We start from the raw sequence: 14514 nt of genomic DNA, 5'->3' as shown, positions 1-14514 counted from the left end.
TGGTTCTCCACACAATCTTGCTTATCACAGAGCCACTCTTTGCTCCTCACAGAGCCACTCTTTGCTCTCTCCATACCAGACAAAAAGGAAAACCCACAGGCATTTTCAATAGTCCTCCAGACGCATATGGGCTTCTGGCTTCTCAGCTACTCTGCAGACACTCCTGGACTCCAGCTTTGGCTTCCCTCTGTACTGCTGTGGAAGGGCTGAACCCTACTCTTTTACAGACTTCAGAGAGTGTAATCCAGTTAGTTTTCTTTTGGGGAAAGGAGAAGTGAAGAAGTGGATCACGCCCAGTAGCAGTGCAATATGGGGGGGGGAGGGGAGGCAATGAAACCTACAACCAAGGTCATTAGTGTCTGCATGGACATATTGCTTATTGGTGCCAGAAACCCATGTTCACTGCTTTACAAGGCCTCATACAGATCAAGGAACTTTGATGAAGACAATAGTTGAAGCCCATCTTTCAAAAGTTCTTCCCCTACACTTGTCCATATAGCCCCCAAAAGATGTAGAAAAACAAGTGATTATCATTTATTTATTTGAATAAATATTACAGTTGTCACAAACCATGCACTGATTTTCTACAACACTCCTGCTGTCATTTTTAGCAAACATAGCATTGCATTGTAACTTGCTTACAGTACACAACCCTTGTCACACAGCTGGATATGTTCAGCATATGACAAGTTCCGAATTTTATCTGCAAGCCATTTTTAGTAGCTAGAAATCCAGAGTAAACACTGTTAAAAACAGTAGAAAAGGTTTTTAAAAATACATTAATACTGAAAGCACTGGGTTTTGGGGGAGAGGGGTAGAAAGCCCTGCAAGGTTTTACATTGATTAAGAGGGGAAAAAAAATCTTGTTTTTGTTGTTTTTCCATCTTGAGAAGCAGGATGCAGCTGGGAGTATCTGGGCTTCTTCTGTGATAATATAGCTTACTGGAACTGAGTATATCTAGCAGATGCATCTAGAAGACAAGCTGCATAGGCTGAAAAAGACAGACCTTTCCTTAAGTACTTAAAAATGTGGGAGCTATAACGCTGCAGAGCATTCAATATTCCAGATGAACTCAGTAGGATGCAAATCTACCCCACTGGTCCCCAAGGGAACATGTCTAAAACTCCAGTTACACAAAAAGTTCGTGAATAACATTTTTAACATTGACTTATCTTTTTAAGAGAAAAAGAGATAAGTGTCATGCCTATATAACAGAGAGGTATGAAAAAAAAACAGGTATTTAGAGAAGGTTTTGTTTGCGTTAATCTTTCTGTAAACTAGTTTGCATTTCCTCTCCAAATCTAGTCAACAATAAGGACAGTGTCTGCAAGAAGAGTTACCTGGCTAGACAGCAAGGAGCATAGAATGAAAGAATTCAAGAATGAAAAGGAGCATTTTTTCCCTGTGCAACATTTACCAGCAGATTTTAAAATATAATAAAACCCACAGGATATGACACTTGCCTCCAATCTGTCCAGGACATCAAGTCTGCAACATCACTTGATGGGATATTAATGTAAGGAATACTAAAAGGAACCTATGTCTCAGGTTGTAGAGAAGGGATTTTGGTTTCAAGAAAAGGACCAGAAAATCCTAATTGAACAAAATAGCAAACCATTTTAAAACTTGGCAACATGTTCATACCTGCTCACATGCAATGCAGATACCAATTACAAATTCCTTTCTCAGAAATAATCAACTCCCTCAACCCAAAACTGCTCTTCTCTCCACTTGTTATTTTATTTTTGCTTTTGGTATTAGTATTGCCAGGAATTTCAAAACTAGATTCTCTGGAGGACTTTCCTAACACCTCAGAGAATATGCACAGCCTTGGCACTTCTACCTTAACTGAAAGGAGGTGGGTGGAATGACAGTTCCTTAACAGATCTCTTGTCTCCCAGTAACATACTGAATTAAACAAAGTTTGAGAGACTTTTCAGTCAATCATCTTCCAGCTTTGAGTACCATGATACCCTTACTTCACAGCACGAGAGATTTGGACCAACTTCATTAACTTTCAGGAGATCTGAAAGTTCCAGCTGACCATTGCCCACAGTACCTCTGCAAGTCTCCTCTATAATAACTGATGGCACTATGGTAGAGTCTAATGGCCCCATCTGAAATTCAAGTCCTACTGTACTGTGCACTGTATAAACACTGAGATCAGTTCTTTCCTAAAGCATACACAAGCACTGCCTCCCCACAGAACTTTCTACAGTAGATGTGACCCGAATTTATCATGGAAGAAAAGGGAAACCTTCTTCCACCTTTTGGGGGCTGAGGAAGGGGAACGAGCAGGGAGAGCACAAGTAACACAAATAAGTCAATACTAGAACTTAGAACCCCAAAACAAAGCGGCAGAAGCCCATTTTTCCCCACATTTCTGAGATTAAAAAAGGCTGAAGGAAGAAAGGAAAAAATCTCCATTATACAACAATTCAGATAGCATGTTTCCCTTTGAACTCAGAAGGGTAAATAAAGCTTGGTGTAAAAAGTCTATTCTTAGGGAAAAATAGAAGCCTCCTTCTATTGAAGCAATTGTATCTGCTTCCTCTTGGGGTACTCTGCCTTATATTTCACAAAAAAATCATAGCTGTCCATAAAAAGAAGTCCCTGACGTGATACATAAAAGCAACAGTTCTGTGGTCAAATCCCTCTCCTATGCATTCCAAAGAAAGAAACTGTAGTACATGCATATTTCACAAATAATTTATTCTGGAAATTACAATCCCATTTCCTCCAAACAACTTTTCTCAAAAATTTACTCAGACTACTCATATTCCAGCACTGTCTCTCTGTACACACTACTATAACTAAGACATCAAAAGCCAGGAACAGCTTTACAGATGAAATCCATTAGGTGCTATGAGGTAACTAGAGTCTCCAGGATAAACTAGTAATTCTTTTTTTAAAAAAACAGATCCCCACTAAAATCTGTAACAGCTTAAAAGACTACAGGACTAGGCCAGAGCCTAGCAGAGTATCTCTTGGGATGACACAAAGCAACTGGATGAAATTAATTTAAAGCATAACTGAACATCACTAAAGAGCTTCAAATCTGAATACTAACCATTGGCTTGCACTATGCACATACACTACGTCTGACATAATCCAGTGCAATCCAGAAGTAAAGGCAAGCTCTTATTTATACCAAGAATTCAATTGTACTCTTCAGGAAAGAAGATACATAAAACTGTTTATAAATGCCAGAGCCCCAGTATTGTACAGCTGCCAATAACTTCAGCAGGAATCTGACCCTTTAATTTAGCTACATGAAATGAAGAGTCAACCTTTAAACTGTCAAGTTGTCGATAACTGTCATTAGTCCTCATGTACATTTCAGAAATGATTGGAGAGGAAATGCATTAATCCAACATATGCACATTTGACTAGCTCCTGACTGGCCTGATTCAAGCTGCACACTCAAAATACTGACTGCAACTGAAATAAAAGTAGACACCATTGCAAGACTTATTCTGTGTAAACACTGAACGGCAATAACACTGAGTAGTATGAGGTTAACACAAAAACCGAAGAAAGCTTCAAGGCTTTCACCAGGCAGATTCAGACAAAGCCTGTAATCCCCTCCACCCCCCACCCTAGGCAGAACATACAAAACTCCTATTTAACAGAAAAGGCTCAGCTTCTAAATAAATTCCAGCATTGATTTTCTATTCCTAACACTTGCATCTGGAAAACCATCCAATGCCAGTAGCAACCAAGAAGTTTGCAAAAGAAGTCTAATATTAGCATCAAAGGGTCTTCAGCCATGAGGAAGGTCTCATGGTTTCCCTGCTTATTAAAGTAGTTAGTGGCATATTTCCTTTATCACAAGGAGAACATTTGTTGACCATAACATACAATAGACCCAACAATGTTTTCTGACAGAAGTGTGAAATACCAACACTTTTTCAAGTGACCTAGAGAATACACATGCATTATTTTTAGTGGGATTGTCATACAAGGAGCTAAAGAAGAGACCACATCAAGTGCAGAAAGAATGCATGAGGTATAGCATAGTAAGGCACAAAAGGAGTGTGCTGAAGGTGTTTTTATTGTGGGTTTTTTTCCTAAGGAGGTTGGAAGGATGAACACCTCAGCAGCTTCCAGGGTCACTCAATGTTCTTATATTTTGTGAAGAGGTTGTACAGAACCCTGAGGGTAGACTTCAGATCCAAGTTGACAACATCTGCGGGAAAAAAAAAAAGGAGAAATTCTTAATTTGCTTCTAGTTCTTCCTCCTTGTTTGCCCTCAAAGGAACAAAAGCCTTCTCATCTTTGAGCCTGTAGGAACAGCAACAGAAAACCCCCATATGTATGATCTCCTCAAGTCAAGCTTTTTAAATGTGTCTGCATGATGCACTTCAAACACTTTCATGATACTAGAGTTACAGCTAAACTTTTCTGGGAAACAGAAGAAAAGTAGTTCCTAGCTTCCCTTCCCCATCTAAATATAGTTACAGAGGAAACATATTCCCGTCTGATACCTGGGATAAGGGCTTTGAAAACACTTGCTGCTGGCAATAACATCATAAGTATAGTCTCTTCGGAATTTTCACCAACGACTATACTAGCTGTAGAAGAAGCGAACAAGTAACTGCACACATGTGCAGCTCTGAACCTCATATGCCAGCAACTCTGCAATCATACAATCCACAAACAAACAAAATTTAAATTCTCCCAGCATACTCTGAGTTTTCTATTATCTAACAATTTTCTAATAATATTACCTAATAATTCTTACTATTCTAGACCAGGGAACAGTTCCGGTAGCTCTCAACAAAAGGTTTTCTGCTAGCACCTCCCATCCTATTACTATAATAAAGTATCAGGAAATACCACAGACATGTAATCTAGGGACTGCAGCAGAGGCGGGAGGCAAAATACAGAGAAGGCTGAAGAGGTGAAAGGAAAGGGTACATAGATAAGGAAGGAGGAGGAAGTAAAACTACATGGAGAATAGTATCTATGGAAAAAGTATCAAGAAGAAAAGATACTTTAAAAAACACTTGGGGAATTAGGAAGATAGCAAACAGTTAACAGACTATGTGTAATTAATGTGAAGTCCAAGGAAAACACCTACTGCCTGTTTGGAAGAATCACTGCCAGCACCTCCTCGCCTTTCCCCTCCACCCCATACTGGACAGCAGTGTATATCCCCACAGTTCATCTGATATTTTCAGTGACCTTTCAAACTTTTCTTTTTTTTTACTGTATTATTTTATCTTTCCCTTTCATGACTTCATATGTTACAACAGAAACTTCTACTGCCCCAAAGAAAGATCCTATTTCAACTGCTCTGAAAAAATGCATCCTGAAGAAAGAGTGTATCTTACCCCCAGAACTGAACTATGAAATATATTTTTAAGTTTTCCAGGATTCACAGAAAGCTGTTTACTATCATAGCATTCCCAGTAAGATAACAGCCTGAAACAGTTAGAATCAGCATTGGTTCTTTTAGACCTAGACCCAGCAGCCTCAGAGACAAATTTAAAATGTAAATTTAGCCATAGGAAACAATGTTTCCCAACAGCTATCCATTCTGTAACTGGCAAATCAAGGTAAATATCTGGTGTAGAGACATCTACTGGTAGATTTGACTCACTGATGCTCACAACCACTTTGATTTGCAACAATGAAACAAAATAGTCCTGGCACTATGAAAATGCCAAAAAATGGCCCAGATAGCCAGCTCCAAATGAGAGAATAATGGCTAGAGTACTAAACATTCATAGATTTTTAGGGTATTTGCCATACTCCTTCCATTTGGTTATCTTTTCTCCCTGGCACCTATCTTCCCCTGAAAGCAAGATGAGTCTCTTCCCTGAGCAGCTGCCACCACCCGCGCCAGCTGCTGCAGCATGGAATTGCTGCATTCAGGTATTGCAGGGTTCAGTTGTTGCCTCTGGCTGACAGATAAACCAACATCAAGATACCAGTGGAGAGAAAGTTAAATCTAGATGGTATAGAAGAAACATGGCTGGAAGCTAGAAGCACAGTCAGGAAACTAGGGCAGATCCTATGGAGAGAGCAGCTGGGGGCACAGGGCTGTGGAGCACCACGGTTAAGGCTAAGAGCTGGCTCTGGCATGAGTGAGGGACCCAACACAGCAGCAGTGCACCAGGCAGGCACCCTCCTCACGCCCTTCTCATACTGACAGAGCCATTTAAGGCCTACTTCTAACCCCCAGCAGCACTTGCAGCTTCAGCACCCACTTCTGATCTCCACAAGCGTCAGAGGCATGGCTCCCACCAAAGGAGGGACCAGACCCAGCTTTTTTATCTGGCAGTTAGAGTCAGGAGAAAGTACTGTGGTCACACAGGAGAAAGTACTGTGGTCACACAGTCCAGTCTTACGTAAAATACAGTCTTCAGAGAACTTCACCTTATGAATACTGTATTGAGCTTACTAACCAAGCTGTGGCTGAACTACAAATACAAGCTTAAAAGTGGAGAGTTTTTCTTTTTAAATCTTCCCATGGAGAAACTCCAGCTACATCCCTCAACAACTCAGACTGATGGTTAATCACCTTCACCATTAAGAAAGTTATACTGTAAAGCTAGTCTATTTCCTGTTTTTCAGACTGCTTGCTACATTAAGGAGTACCCTAGTGTGAGCTGCGTCCTCCCTGTGTGGGTGATATTGATCAGTGTCTAACAGGCATTCTCAGGAATAAACATATGCTCAACCTGACATTTCTTTTTTTTAAGACTAAGCATACGAACTCATAAAATTACCAGCAATAACTAATAAAATGTTAACTGAAAATAGCTATAAATCAAAGTAGTTTAAAATATTCCATTAATTTAAAAGTTTCACACTCCATCAGAATCCCTTTAGAGATTAATAAATCAATCCACTAAAATGTACTCTTGCTATAATAATTCACCATAAAGCTCTGCTGCTGGCTCAATCTACTGAATAGGGCTGGAAGAACAGAGAACAAGATCTGGCCTGTACGCTCCTATTTTTGTGCATCACTGGTAACAAGACACAATGAAATATTAAATGAGACCTGTTTCTCGCAAGCAATGCAGAAAGCATGGGTCACAGAAATAAAAACTACAATTTCCTGCTTTTTACATAATGCTTGTGATGAAAAGCCTACAGCAACTAATTCAAGAAGCATTTACTACCCAGTTCACACTGAAGAACACAGATCCACCTAACATGTTTTCCAGCCTGTCCAGAACTGAACAATGGATCTACATGGCAGACACAGAGGATGCCACCCACAAAACGTTTTGCAGAAGCAGTTTTTCAAGAATAACAGTCTGTATTACAGGAAATGTCAGCGCCATACACAACACGAGCACACTCATTCCAATAGCTGCGAGCTTCTGCCAAAGGAAATGGGTATACACACAGTAGAGGAAGGAATACCCACAAAACGTTGTACATCCAGCAGCAGCATAAAGCAAAGAGGAATGCTTTAAGAGTTAATGTGGCTTTCTAACTTCAGTTAATAATTAAATTTTAAATTAATAAAACACTTAAAGCTTCCATGGACCATCAGATCCAACTCAGGTATAACAATACTGATATTCTGCTGCTTACTGAACCCACACACCATGTCTGGAGCAAATCAAATACGATTTGCAAAAGTGTTCAGTCATGGTAGTATAAGGATATACATAGCATTGCCTTACATGGAGGTTATAATCTCTGTCAGATCAAGCAACATAAAAACAAAACAAAAAGGCAATCTTTCAACTAGACAAGTCATCTTCTAGGCTTTTAATTGTTTATCACTCCAAAATCAGGCTTATTTAGCTTACCTGGTCTTTTATTACAGTCTTTTTAATCCCTTCCACTCAAAAAATTGCCATTCCTGATCCTGCATTTGTATTTCTCCAGTTTCCTTGTCCTCCTCATAATCTCATGGAATCAGCTCCGATACTCAAAACATTCCTCCAGTTTTGGTCTCCCAAGTTAGTGTCTTTATTTCATTCAATTCTTCCTTAGTAGCACTTTTCATTCCCAAATTTAGAAGGACAGCACTGACAGGACACACATGTATTTAACATGGTCTCTTTTCCCCCACTACAACCTGCTCCATTATTTGTTTATCTATTTACTGCTGCCATTTTATTTCATTTTTCGTCATAGTGACCATTCCTCATGAGGTCCTTGTTTTCCTGTTTGTTTTGTGGAAGCCTCTAACATGCATGTAGTTTGTATCACTAAGAATAAAATCTGCTCAGCTGGCTGTCAGAAAGTTTAATTCCTCTTTCTAGCCTCAGCACAAGCAACGCTGCAGACCTCATTAGTTTCAAGATTCAGAGGTTTTAAAGGCAAAACATCAGTTTTTACATCATTCATTTCTGACCCTGAAGGCCATATAAACGAAGAAGAGAGTTTGCTACCAGTTCTTCTAAGAATAAGAAAAGACTCTCAGTTATCTGTCACTGCAGTCTGATCACAGAAGTCCAAACTAACACCAAATATAACAATGATGGGATTTACAGCATGAAAAGCTTCCTTCTAGAATTCTGACTGAGAATACCAGCTAATTTTATAACATAACACTGGAAAGCTCTTGAATCATTCACTGAAACTAGAGTTGTACACCTTGGAGGATCTATTCCAGATAAGAAACACAGGTAAGGACATATTGCATTGATAATGAATTCTTTAGAAAACTGTCCATGTGTGCACTATCTTCTCCATTTTGTGACCCTACTGTCTTTAATGGAGATGCACTTGAAATGCAACTGCTATCATGTCTTTACATACAGTTTAAAACCACAAGTCATGTTCATACCTTCAGGGCGAGCTTTTGGTTTCTTGAGTCCTCCATCTTGCATCAGCTCAAAAGCAAAGGAAACGTTATGGACCTGAAAAAGGAAAACTGTTTAGAGTCCCAAAGTAATACAGTCATTGAAAAGCTTTAATCAAATTAAAAAAAAAAAAAAAAAAAAAACTTCATTCTCTCCCCCTTTTGACACATAAAATTATAATTCTATTTAAATCAATACGAGATATTTACACATTTGAGTATGCCAGAAAGTATCTCTGAGAGACTAAGAGAAAGATTATATCATTATAGACCATTATTATCATTATATTATTCATTTTTTGATATAACAGAAGATTCCCGAATTTCAAGCATAAAAACTGTGAGTGGGTACTGTATAAACCGGGAAACCCCATTAGGCCCCAGCAAAGTCTCTATGGTGGAGGCCAGAGAGCACCCAGTAAGACGTGCAACAGAGCCTTCAGGCCTCATTGCAGCAGGCATCTTGCCATTCCACACATGGTTACATACCATGTAACCATATACGGTTAATCTTTTTCGCATTATCATCAGCAATACACCAAGCAGCATCAGCTGTGCACATCATCAGCAAGGAGCAAGGCTGTTTGTTGGATGACCTTGTGCAAATCCCTTAGCCTCTTTGTGCCTTTGCTTCCCCTCCCTTGAAAATGGAAATACAAGTCAAATTAAGTTTTTCTAATGAATGTCAGAGAAGTAGTTGGTGGTAGCAGCTCCTGAATAGACTGTACAGTGAATCTGCAAAACAAGCTAGTCACAACTGTGCCACCAAGGATGAAGTCACCACAAATACGAAGACAGAGAGAAAAAAAACAGACAAAAATGCAAGGTAAGATTAAGAGAAGATATTTGTTGAGGAAAGAACATTGGTTTAAGGAGAAATACTGCAATGCAGCTTTCTTTTCTCTGCTTACTGAAATTTAAGCTAGGTAATTTGGATTATGAATTCTGTGTGTTTTTGTTCCTGCAAATGACAGGTCTGGAGATACATAGCAAGGGGTAGAAATTTAATTAAACCTACTCATCTTCAAAATCAGGGAGTTATGCATAAAAGTTCCCCTGCAACAAGATGAAGAAAGGCCTCTTTCACTGACATTTATTGCTCAGGACTTTATTCACCTTTCTTCCGCTCCAGTTTCTCCTCACTCATTGTGACAAAACCAATCATTTTCAAGACTATTTTTTTTCCTTTTCCAAAAAACACAGAACATATCTCAGTTACTCATCTTCATTTACATATACCGTTTCCTCACAGCAAAGACTCCTCACAAAAACAGTGCTTTAGGAATGTTGGATAACCCTTACGAATTTTAACAGTTAACAATAAAATATTGACTGAACAGGTGTTGGCTACAGCTCAGCATCCTGCATATGTACAAGGGGAGAAATTCAAGCCACTGCAACAACTAAGGAAGAAAAAGCTATGACTGAGAGCTTGCTCAAGAGCTAATAGATAACTACTTTCCTACTGCTCTGTGAAATTCCTGTATTGTATTCAATATTCAAAATCAACTATTCCCCATACTATCCACAAACCTAACACAGAGAGGCCTCTCGCATCACAGCCTGATCTCTTGTGTTCAGGGAGCCCCTTCAAGCTCCCAAATGGCAACTAGCCTTCTACTGAGGAAGTCAACTAACCCTATATAAGCCATGCAACCAGCAGGCTCAGCACATTAGCCTGGGATTGTAACAGTGTCCACTTAGCACAGCCTAATTCCCTCTTGTAATGCTGATATGATCCACTCAGGATTATCCCACCAACACTAAAGTCCTGACCTTCCCTGTAACTGCCAAGGAGCGTTTGACAGCAAGGACCTGCACTGAAGTCAGGGTTATCGTATCCAGGTATCAGGCAATAAATATACACAGACATGTGGGCATGTTCAGAAACACCTGCAGGAGGAGGTGAACACTTGGTCATGATAATAAAGTATGTTTGCTGTGTTAAACAACCTTCTCATTATTAATACCAGGAAATGATACAGGAGAATGGAACAAGTATGGGGCTAAGAGCAAGATCTTTATTTTCTCCCCTTCCATCCCTAATATCCTGACCCTTAAGACTGCAAGGAATGCATTCCTTTTCCTCAAAGCTTGTTTTGTCTGAAACACTGTAAGAATGCAAGTCATTCACTCCTTACCAAACAGAAAGAAATAACTTAAAATGAGAAGCTAGAACTTTCTCTCAAAATTTAAAGTCAGCAATATTGGTGATGCTACTGCCAGGAACTGGACACAAAACAAGATCTCTGTGCTCGCAAGCTGACTTCAGACAGGCAATTGGCTGATGCTCCATCCCTGGCAGGATCAGGGTCTCCCTCCCGGCTCTATAGTCAGGTACAAAACAGATTACCTGCCTGCACACAGCATACAGGCTGTAACTCTAGTCCAACCAATGACCACGGCCCAGGTACTGCCTCCTCAACTATAGCATCTCATTTACTTATCAGGTAAAGATATTTATTCACTTAGTTTGTAAAAACATGAAGGCAACCACAGAAGAAAAGAATTGATGGCTGTTAGGCAACAGATACAAGATCAGTAGTCAGTTTTCAGGACTGATTTACTAAGTGACACCTACTCTATTCACATGTCAATCTCTTTGTAAAGAATGGGGATAAAGCACAGCTTCCCATCCCTTGCCTTTTGTCTTTCTTGCCTATTTATATAGTAAATACTAGATAAGATCAGGCTTCAGCTCTCATTTCTAGCACAGTAAGGCACTCTGTGCACAAAAGGACTTCAAAGCAGTACTATAATTTAAGAAAACACTTAAGTAAATAAATCACTTTGATTATGCAAAGCACTACATAGTACAAAGCACTTACTGATTTATTCCTTCTAGACATTCATGAATATTGTGTGTCATCTGATGCAAGAAAGAGAATACCTTTCTTGCTTAACTGCTGGGATTTATCCCTTGATTTCTCAAACAACTTTTAGAAGTACAAATTCTATTAACTATCAAGCATCACAGCTCATGAAGAGATGAACATGCCAGGCTCTGATTTACTGCACACAAACAGAAAAGACCCGGTGAACGGAAAATACCATGTGTGGTAACAGCAAAAAGAATATAACCTGGAATTTCTACCCACCTTCTGATCAAAACTTTCAGGCGTTAAGTAGAAGTTGTGAAGTGGAACGAAATAGTCTTCAAGAAGACCCATCAACAATACCAAGTAAACGCCATCTGCAAACTAAATAGAAATAGTGATGACGTTCCTAGGTAGAAGCATCTGTTTTCAAGCAAGTATTCCTAAGCAAGCAGAACAAAGAATGCATGGCCCAAAGTAGCTACCTTGATTTCTACCACTTGAGTTTGTTAACACAGAGACATAAGACAGTTTAGGAGGCAGAGACTGTTCCTTTCAGGCATGACAAGGAATTGATAGGAAGTATAGCAGAAGCATTTAGGACTTTGTTTCATTTACTCCCCAAATCCACCTATACCCATGCAATCACAGGTTCAGCTGAGCAAGCTGAATCAATCTGTTCTTTGGAGCCTGTTGATAGAGTTGCTGTCTTGTCAGATTTAAAAGAAAAAATAAAAAAGACAAAAATCCCCCAAAACACAAAAAATGGGATACCAGGCTTTCTCCCTACATCCGGTAGCATTATTTCCTATTTCCTCAGTAAAACAAGGAAGCCCAACAGCTATAACATTAACTTGTTCAAGATCATGTACCAATGACTTTAAATTATTTACATACAGCAAATAGCTCTAAGCAGAAGAAATTAGAAGTAATTCGCCTGGGAGTTGCCTACAATTTGCACTCCTTAGGGCTGCAGCGTATCTGTTTTGAATGAGGCAGTGATTGAAAACAAGGTCCACTGTATTTCCAGCCACTTCTCTATTTACAAGGCAACTGAATACTTAAGGGTGAGGTAAAAACATTTATGTATGCTATTGCATTTGCTCATTCTCATTTTCTTTCTTCAGAAATCTTGCCAACTTCACTGCAGTGTTCAAGTAGATTTTTTCAATTAGAGGAATAAAAAGAGAGATTTCCTAGGAAGCGTGTTGCCACATAATATACTTCCAGCTCTACTACTATAGTACATGGTCATTTCAAATACAATCCTTCTTTTAGGTCATGTGAGCTGGACATTCAAATCTCTGGCCTTAATCCAAACCTGAAATTAAGTCTACCATGCCATAGGTAGGAAATCTAAATTCACAAAAATAAGTTTGTTCAAAGCCAAAATAGATTATTTACAGTTACAGTAAATACTAAATTCTTACTAAGTACTTTCAGTAATACTGTTCAGTGTTCCTACCAGACAGACAAACTACCTTTTTTGCTAGCTAGGGATGATGCTATATATTTCAAACAGAACTCTCACCTGTGATTCTGATACGGTGTACGTAGCATTTGCTATTCTTCTCAAAAATAAATTGTTGGATACCTCAGATATATTATGACAAAACATATCCAGGGAAAAGTCACCTATTTGCTTCAGCAAAGCTACAAAATATCAGTGAATGATTTGTACTAGACTAAACAAGAGCTAAACCAATTACTAATAGTCCAGGAATAATTCTCTAGATGCCATGCTCCCCTTTTTGCCAGGACACTAGGCTAACCATGTATCTAAGGTTCAGCAAATTTTAGAAAGAATTCTTGTTTCCATTATTAAAATATAGCCAAAACCATGTGTGAAATCTGCATAATGTCACCTGCAGAGTGAGAACTATCCCACTGCCACCAAAATTCACACTTGCTTGAGATTTCAAAGCATATTCACTACCCATTTCTGAGCAAGAGACAGGGAACTTCTACAGAGCAGGCTGCGGTAGCTGGCGGCTACCTCAGTGAGCTTTAAACAAGCTAACTTGGGTACTAATGACTCTCAAGCCACTGCAGTACAAGAGCTCAGACTTGCTAATTCACACTGCTGGAAAACAAGCACAGAACACATACTCCCCAGACAGCAGGATGAAGAAGAGCATACAAAGGCCTGTGCTGCAACCACAAAATTGTTTCCAGCCCCCACTTTGATGTGATCAAAGCTAGCAATGATATCTCTGTGATGAACTGCACACTGCAGTCCACATACCTTCAGAGAGCCCCAGGGAGCCCATTATTAAGAAGTTACACCAGCTCATCATGAATCCTCACAGCAAGAAAAGACACAGCCCATCAACCACCCATAACTATAGCAACTGCTTCGCAGCATTCCACTTTGAAGCGAGACACAAATTACCCTGAAAATCAGCCATATTCTATAGTCATTAACATGAATATATTAATTATTCAAAAATTTCTCCTTACAAAATGGAATGCAAATTATCAGCAATATAAAATATGTGTAAGTGTACACAAAGGAAGCAAACATCAATGCACGTAATTGCTATTTAAAAGATAGAGCCTCTGATCCCATAAATTCACATACGCAAAGATAAGCAGCTCCATAACAAGGTTTTATGGCACGAAGGCTTATATTTGTAATTTATACAGAGAGATTACACACACAAAAAATCATGTCTCCTACCTGTGTTTCTAACTCAGTTACTTCCAAATTCAGTTTGTTCAAGTGTTTATTCACAAAGGTGATCAGAGACTACAAAAGAAAATACCAGAATCAATGGTATTAGAAAATACAGTCAATGTCTATGTGAAAGGGTTAGCATATTAAGACACTTTTAGGCTTAATAAATACCACCATGAGCTATTTTCTTTTGCAAAAATAAGTATACAAAATTGAAAATAACTCAGCAATATAGTCGGTT

General features: G+C 39.1%; 1 protein-coding gene across 2 annotated transcripts in view; it reads right to left on the bottom strand.

Annotated features, from left to right (window-relative positions):
• Positions 1-524: 524 nt before the first annotated feature.
• The window catches only part of PARVB (parvin beta), a 64149-nt gene continuing 50159 nt past the window's right edge, over positions 525-14514 (bottom strand). For both annotated transcript variants that reach the window (XM_062592372.1, XM_062592382.1), the window contains exons 10-13: positions 14277-14345; positions 11879-11980; positions 8766-8838; positions 525-4190 (exon numbers count right to left, since the gene is read on the bottom strand). In XM_062592372.1, the coding sequence (XP_062448356.1) occupies positions 4114-4190; positions 8766-8838; positions 11879-11980; positions 14277-14345 (321 nt within the window). In that variant the 3' untranslated portion in view covers positions 525-4113. The remainder of the gene's footprint in view (positions 4191-8765; positions 8839-11878; positions 11981-14276; positions 14346-14514) is intronic.

The sequence above is a fragment of the Rhea pennata genome, chromosome 1 (genome assembly GCF_028389875.1).
Source record: "Rhea pennata isolate bPtePen1 chromosome 1, bPtePen1.pri, whole genome shotgun sequence".
NCBI lineage: Eukaryota > Metazoa > Chordata > Aves > Rheiformes > Rheidae > Rhea > Rhea pennata.
The sequence above is the reverse complement of the archived record's forward strand: the minus strand, read 5'-3'. Positions and strand labels throughout refer to the sequence as shown.